The sequence below is a fragment of the Elephantulus edwardii genome, unplaced genomic scaffold, assembly GCF_000299155.1.
Source record: "Elephantulus edwardii isolate Elephantulus edwardi_28Jun2011 unplaced genomic scaffold, EleEdw1.0 scaffold00254, whole genome shotgun sequence".
Lineage (NCBI taxonomy): Eukaryota > Metazoa > Chordata > Mammalia > Macroscelidea > Macroscelididae > Elephantulus > Elephantulus edwardii.
The window spans coordinates 4,015,687-4,023,644 of record NW_006400004.1 but is presented as its reverse complement, the minus strand read 5'-3'; the positions used below and the strand labels follow the sequence as shown (position 1 = coordinate 4,023,644).

Here is a 7,958-nt window from a genome sequence, read left to right as displayed (position 1 = left end):
TTAGAGGAGTATCTGACAGACAGCAATTTGTGGAGTAGTGAAAGATAAATCCCTCATTTTGGAGTTGACCATTAGTTACAGTGTAGTCCCTGCCCTTAGCCCAGTGCCTTGACCCACTTATTTCCCAGCTCTACCCTCTAGCAGGATACCACTTCAGTTCTACCAAATGCCTTCAGAATTAATTAATCTCCCATCTGGTAATGCTAATATTAGAAAACCATTTTCTAATGAATGGTCTATATGAATTCTCAAATTTAAATAAATGCTCAATTACTATTTGAGTAACCCCGAAAGGGATCTTAAATTAGTGATACTGTGGGTAGAGGTGGGGGTCAGGGTGGCAAAAATTAAATTGCTTTGGATTGTCTCCATTAATTAAAAAAAACCCTACAAAATGGAAATAATTTCTGAGACTTTTAACTAATTGCATAGTTGAGTATTTGTCGCATGTACGAGAGGGGTTAGAGTACATACTGTCGTCAAGGGATTTGGAGTTGGTATAGGAAGCAACCCTGCACCAGGCATCAGACTTGTCATGGTTGGAGCAGGAGCCAGTAAAGAAAGGGCTTTGGATTCCTCTGGGATTTTACCTGCAGAGGGAAATTCCAAACATTACAAAAAGCAGAAGCACCACACAAACTTTACACTATGATTTTACAATTACCCTTGCACTTAAATAATAATAATAACAAATGAATCTATCTATCAGATCCACATAAACATATAAATAAGAACTTATTAAGTCTTTCCTTTTATCCTGCTCTACTAGGAAAAATAAAAGTGAGCTAAACTTCAAAGACTAACATTAATGGAATATTATTTTAAAAATTGAATAATGTAGACAATTATTTAACACTTTGAGCTATGGGTCACCTGTACTGGAAACTTAATGTTCATGAACCAAACGATATCAAGCATGGACGCTTTCCCAGGACGGTGTTTTCGCGGTGATCGAAAGTTGTGTTACACATGACAACCGTTCGTGTTGGCTGCATCACTAATAGCACACAGAACATCAGATACAGAAAAGAAGAACATTTTTTAAAGTTTAATCCCCAGAAATGGCAAATAACCAAATTAGTAAAAAAAAATGAAAAAGAAAAAACCAAGTATGTGCGAATTGAAATCTGATCCTTAATGAGTGCTCTGTTCTGTTATTAAAACTACCTACTTGTGATGCAAACAATTGTGACAAATGCTCCAAAGGAATGCATTAAATTTTAATAGAAGATAAACAAAAACCCTGTTTCTCTTTTAAGGTAAAACACTAAACTCATTCTGTTCATAAGGTATCTCACTAAAATAGATGCCTAAAAGAATTCTAGTTCCAAAGACTAGTCTGGGGAAAGCCTACAACTAAAAAAGTTCTTTAAACTCTGGTACCTTTTTAAAGGTTAAATTCTGGACCTGATTTAAGCATGTATACTTAACTGTAAGATGATGCTTAATGCCTAAATGTCTTTTTAATAAACACTCATAACAACAGCACTAAAATAATCTTACGATTCTTAAGGGGGGGACCTAGTAATATAAAAATTTTAAAATATACCCTGAAAAAGAATTTGCCATCTTTCCCATATTTTTTCTGGTTATATATCTTACTTTAAAAAATTTTTTTAAACAATAATTTAAAGACATTTTAGAAGAACTAATCATAAGGTAGTTGGCTACACATTTCCATTATGAGTTCCTAAAGGTGATTTATAAGACATGCTAACCTATACAGCATATGGACCAAAATTTGTAAAACATCATGCTGGGTTTCAATGGTGAAAGTCCTATTTAAAATCCTAGGGTTAAACCTCTGAACAATACTATCTGCCTATTATCTCTAAACATGGAAGGAATTCAAATCTGATTTTAGAATCACTTTAACTAATGGTTATGCCTATTTAGGAACAGCATAAATAAAAATTACAATTTACTAGTTTTAGCAAATGTGCATTTTTTTCCCTAAGCTTTGCAACTTCTAAGTCTATACTAGTTTAATTTACTAATTTCAAGACAATGTTACTTTATTATTTCAATGTAAATTCAGAACAAGCACAAATTTTTTAACATGCATAAACAAATGGTATGTAGACCTTACTGAAAACATGAAAAAAACAATAATTTATGTTTAATTAGTTACTAATATTAGCACATATATCTATATACACCCACATATATACTATTTATACTGCTATAAGAACTGATTATCCATTGTAAAGAAGTATTATTTCCAAAATAACAAATTTATAATCAACAGAGGTGCTAAGCTGTAAATCCTACTCTTTATTACCCTAACTGATAAAAAGGTAATCCTAAAAAAAAGTTCCAATTTAGTAATATTATAATTTTAAGAATATTTGTCAATTAATATGGAAAATGATCTAAAAAAGAAACAAAATGAGTATTCAATACAGGTCAAAAAACATAATACTGTAGTCTTCTATTTATAGCTTAAAATATCAGGAGGTCATTTGCCTTTCACAGTAATAAATTGAAGGTCTAAGTCTAATTGTAAGCACAGTAAAACTATGGTAGTTACCATTAAAGGTACTTTTAAAAAGAAAAAAAATTAAATGGCTAATTTCCAAGGCAGATTTCTATCAAATTTACCTCTTAAATATCATCAAACTATCAATTAATAAAAAAAAAATAAGCACTTAGCATTTCTCCAAAACTATACTCTTCAAAGACAACATAAAAAAAGAACCTCTCAATAAAAAAGTACTAGTCTGAATCTCAGAATCCATTTAGAAGCTAAGAGCCTCTGAAAAATTGTCAACAAAAAGTTCAAGCCAACAGAAAAACACACATGCAAATATGTAACAGCTTCTCAAATATTCATTCCACAAGAAGCAGATTAAAGTCTTCAGTCTCTTTTCTTCTACCCTTGATTATTTTATAAAATTATATTTTCTTTGATGACTATATATATTTAAAAATTTAGGGGGAGAATAAAAAATTAGAACTATTCAGTTGATTTTTATGGCAGATGAACTTGGAAAAAAATACAAAAATGCTTCACTGAGGTCAGAAAGTATCCCTAAGGTTCTTACCAGTGTTTGAGTATTTCAGGAACAAAATGTACCTGAGCAGTTTATAAACACCAATTAAGACTCATACCGAGTTTTAAAACCACGCATTCTAATTTACCGCAAGAAAATATATTTTATCTTAAGGTAGAGCTCTGCTAAACATCTCCCAATATCATTTGCAACACAATGTTATGAACCTTTAATGGAATATCATTTACAAAGAACTGGAAAACCAGTTCACAAGTTAAAGTAAAAGAGATTTAACAAAACAAAAACAAAAACAAAAAAAAGGGACAAAATAAAGAAAAAGAAAGAAAATTAAAGTAAAACAATAAAAAACAGAGACAGGGCGTCCATCTTCTGCGGTTCAGACTCCGATCTCATTTCCCCAATGAAGGTTTCACTTGACGGCAGGTTTAGTGGCATGGCAAACAATGCCTAACTCAGGCAAGTGTAACAGGTCTGCCTTGGCCAGTCTAGTCATCTAATAATGCACAAATATCACATAGAGAAAACATACAAAACCAAATTAATAGTCAAAATCCATCTACCAGAAAATGTGGACATAAAAGTTATGACTGATGATTAGGCTGACACCCTTGTTATGTTTGACCTTATCTTTTTCTGTTAACACATTTATAAAAAAGAAATCTGAAATGCACGCAACAAAAAAAAAATAAAAAAAAAAGAAGTCACATCTGGACAAGTATAATGAAAGTATTATTTTATTTTGAAATGTCACTTTACATTAACAATAGCAAGTCTTCAATATGTATGAAACTATTAGACATTAAACATTACTTTTATAATTTGGGATCTTAGCACATTGGTATCTTCACTGAAAAAAACACCAAATTGAAAGAAAATTAAAACATTTTCCTTAAACTTTAATTCTATGATTTTCAATTTTCTGTTCTGTTTCTAAAGCAACAAGAAAGTAGTGCAGTCATTGGAGTTAGAAGACTGCTTACAGCAACAAAGTACATCTCCTACACAACTTACTCTACTGGGACTCTCATTTGCTTCAAACTTATTTTATGATCCTTTTTAGTAAAACAATGCATAATTTATTTTCTTGCAGTGCATAATCAGTTTTTTTTATCAGCTCACTACGCATGCTCCAGTCTACATAAATTCCTCTGTGGTATTTAACTAATGAATAATGCAGATGTGAATGTTTTCCTAGTCCTATTATTTTATAGGTTAGTGTTCTAAATTATATACTTACTCATTACTAAATTGCAATAAAAATATGCTTAGATTTTTATTCCCAAATGGTACTATTAAAAATATTAAAAAGCTGTAAATAAATGTCTGTTTTAATCATTACTATTAAATTAATCAAACAAAAATTTCTCCCTGACCATAACCTTGAACTTTTACGATAAATCAGGGTCAGGGCTCCTCAGATAAATTTCTATGGGAATTTAGCATAGTTTCAACAATACCGTATTTAAAAAAAATCTTCCTTCAAATTCAGCAGTAAATATACATAATACAAAATGCTGTGTTGGTGGTGGCATAATTTTCAGATTTACGTTAATTCCTAATTTAATAAATCTTCTACTTTATTTCTTTTCACCATAGAATTTAATTGATAAGAAATTTTACAAGGTAGTAAGGACTTAGGTTTAGTCATTAGGCCTTCCCCACCTCATTCTAGGGTTAAGGGCTTATTTTCTTTTTTCCATTTTAATTCTTTTATTAGAATTTTTCCCCAAAAACTTTTATCTAAAAACAAAAAAACAAAAAAAAGAGAGAGAGAGAAAGAGAGGAAAAGAAAGTTACTGGGGGGAGAGGAGAGGAGCATGGGGCCAAGCCTCTGGCCTCTCCAGAGAAGTCCTTACCCTCCTGGTGCCAATACAGGAAGGGCAGAGCTGTATAGATTAGCAGAGAAGGACACACTTGAAAATATTCTTTTATTTTCTCTCTCTCTCTCTCGCTCAAGTCAATCCCTTCCTAACCAAGGGAAGAAAACTTAAAAATCTAGAATGTCTTATTCTCAAAGTCAAAACTCAGTCACCGCTGTGGAGTCAGAACCGACTCATAGCTAACCCTTCAGCAGGTTTTCAGAAGCAGTAAATCTCACAGGAGAAAGTTGTCCATTTTAATCCTCAGAGCCACTAGTGGTTGCAAACCACCTGACAGACGCCACCTTAAAGTTAGAAGCACAACTGCCTATAAACTGCATCACCCAAGTTCTCTGTTGTCAGAAATACTAGAATTATATTTGCTATATATAATTTTAATGTTTTTAGCATCCAAGAATGGTTATTCTGAACAAAACATAAAACTTTGAAAGTACAGCAAAATTTCACATTACTTAGGCTATTAACTTAGCCTATAAAAGTTTTAAAACATCATAAATGACATCATTTCATTAAACTGTTTCAGATAAACTTTTCTATATTATCACCATTTGCTAGAAAAGAATGTATTTGAAAATATTTAAATTGAAATAACTCAACTCTAGGGCCCATGTAAGACACATGCCATAATCACTGATCTTAATGTTAATTACACACCAGCACTATCAAAGTAGTTTTTTTATATGTGAATGATTCCATAAATAAAAGTAAAAAATAATTATTAGTAATTATCAGTTCTTAGAGCAGTTTAAGTTATAAAATTTTATTTGTTCCTATCTTTCCATGATAGAGGATCTAGAAAATTGCTTTCCATGATCTTTCTCAATTTAAAAAAAAAATCAATAGAAGAAAAATTCTACTTGCTCACTAAACTATTAATAGGTATGAACAGTTTCATAGTAACTAAATTATCTGAAAGGATATTTTAAAGTGTAGATTTTTTTACAAAGCTAGATAATGTCATTTAACTTCAATATGGCAAAATGTGTACTCGTTTTTATGTAATAATCTTATATACTCAGTAAGTATTTCTTGTTGTCCTTAAGTATTTTTTTAAAGGCATTTATAATAACTTCCCTTCCCAACATCACATTTTTAATTTAAGAATATTTTTTTACAACTTGCAAAGACAGAAAGCTTTCTTTTCTAATTTGGAAAGACTACAGAAAGCCAAAGCAAAGAGAAGCCAAGCAATTTAGTAAGTGCAAATGTTTAGCTGTTAAAATCTCACTTCTATCTAAGTAATAAATCAATAAAACTAATACAGAAAATATAAAAATCTTTTCTTTCTCTTCATTTCATTCTTGCTTTAACAAACAGAAATACTGTTTACTTGCAAATTTCTAGGAAAGCCAAAGATAAGTAATAGACAGGACACATTTAAAGCAATAGGAAAAACATGTAAGATACTAACCTTCTGCACAAGGAACAACTATCAGAGCTCTGTCAATAAAAACCGTATTAGTAAGATGCTGGGCCACACCAACACTTGATGGATCACGAAACTTAATATAACATACTTTGGAGGAAAAAGCAAGAGGTGCATTGCTGCAAAACAAAAAAAAAGGAAATAAACATTGGCTTATTTTGTCATTAAAAAAAAATCATTAACATTCACATAATCTTGCATAATAATCAGGACAAATCTTTGTTTGCAGGAAATTGTGGTGTTGGAGAAGAGTACTGAACATATCATGGACTGCCAAGAGAACAGGTCTGTATTGGAGAGGGTGAAACCAAGGTTCACCTTGGAAACAAGGATTTTGAAGCTCTGTCTCACATACTTTGGGCACGTGGCCAGGAGGGAACAGTCCTTGGAGAATGGCATGCATCGAAGAGTGTAGGGACAGTGCAAGAGAGGAAGATCCTCAATGAGATGACACAGTAATTGGGGTAATGAGGGTAGTGAGACTGGCTCAGGATAGGACAGAGTTTGGAGCTACTGTGCATAGGATCACTACATGTCACAGGCGACTCAATGGAACATAACAACAACAGGAAACTCTGGTGGCACTGCAAACTAATTATTATATTGTTCACTGCAAGGTTGATAGTTGAAACCAAAAGCCGCTCCATGAGGGAAGATGAGGCAGTCTTGCTCCCTTCAAGATTTACAGTATCAGATACCTCTTCCGTTGGTGGGGGGTTCCAATGAATACATTATGCCTCGGAGACCTTTATGAACAATAGCTATGAATCTTGCCCTATGCTCAATATCATTATTACAGACACTATGTCGACCCTCGATAAGACTGATTAATTCAGTAACTGGAGTAATGGAGGTAGGTGTCTCAGAGACAATAAGATTGACATAGCACTGATCAGAGTTTAGGGCTGTACACAGGGTCACTATGAATCACAGGAAACTCAATGGTACATAATAACAAACAACATGCCAATCCATCTCCTTGAGGATCTTTCTCTCTTTTTCTGCCCCTCTATCCTCCTAGGATGGTGTCTTTCTAAGAATTTGTTCCTCCTGCCTAAGGCCCAAAGGATATAACTTCAAGTATCACCATCCTTGCCTCCAAGGAACACCCTCTTTGCACTTCGAAGATAGACACTTGTTAGTTTGGCAATTCATGGGATATTCAATACTCTTCCCCAAAACCACAGTTCAAAGGCATCAATTCTTCTTCAATCATCTTTATTCAATGTTCAATTTTTTCAGATGAATACAGGTAATACAACCTTGCTTGCTGAAAGTGAGAAAGACTTCAAGCACTTGTTGCAGATGATCAAGGAATGCAGTCTTTGGTATGGACTGCATCTCAATGTCAGGAAAACAAAGATTCTTAGCACTGGACCAACAGGTAACATCATGATGGATGGACAAGAGACTGAAACTGTTAACTTCATCTTACTTGGATCCACAATTAATATTCTTCCCACCAGCAGTCAGGAAAGGAAAATAAGGAGATGCATTGCCCTGGGGAAATCTGCAGTTAGGGAGCGTCCCAAATTATTGAGGAGTAATGACATATTAGGCATTGGAGAGATGAGATGGACTGGCATGGGGCATTTTGAGTCAGATGACCATATGATATATTACTCTGGAGATGAAAAG

The 7,958-nt window shown here is 33.0% G+C and overlaps 1 protein-coding gene across 3 annotated transcripts in view; it reads right to left on the bottom strand.

The window, feature by feature from the left end:
- Positions 1-7,958, bottom strand: part of SREK1 (splicing regulatory glutamine/lysine-rich protein 1) — an 84,029-nt gene that overhangs the window by 48,454 nt on the left and 27,617 nt on the right. Inside the window, exons 1-3 of one of the 3 annotated variants that reach the window (XM_006899376.1) lie at positions 6,306-6,439; positions 874-997; positions 475-590 (exon numbers count right to left, since the gene is read on the bottom strand). In XM_006899376.1, coding sequence (XP_006899438.1) covers positions 475-537 — 63 coding nt within the window. In that variant the 5' untranslated portion in view covers positions 538-590; positions 874-997; positions 6,306-6,439. Of the gene's footprint in view, positions 1-474; positions 591-873; positions 998-2,859; positions 3,508-6,305; positions 6,440-7,958 lie in introns of those variants that run through there. The other 2 variants (XM_006899375.1, XM_006899377.1) reach the window with 2 other exon arrangements.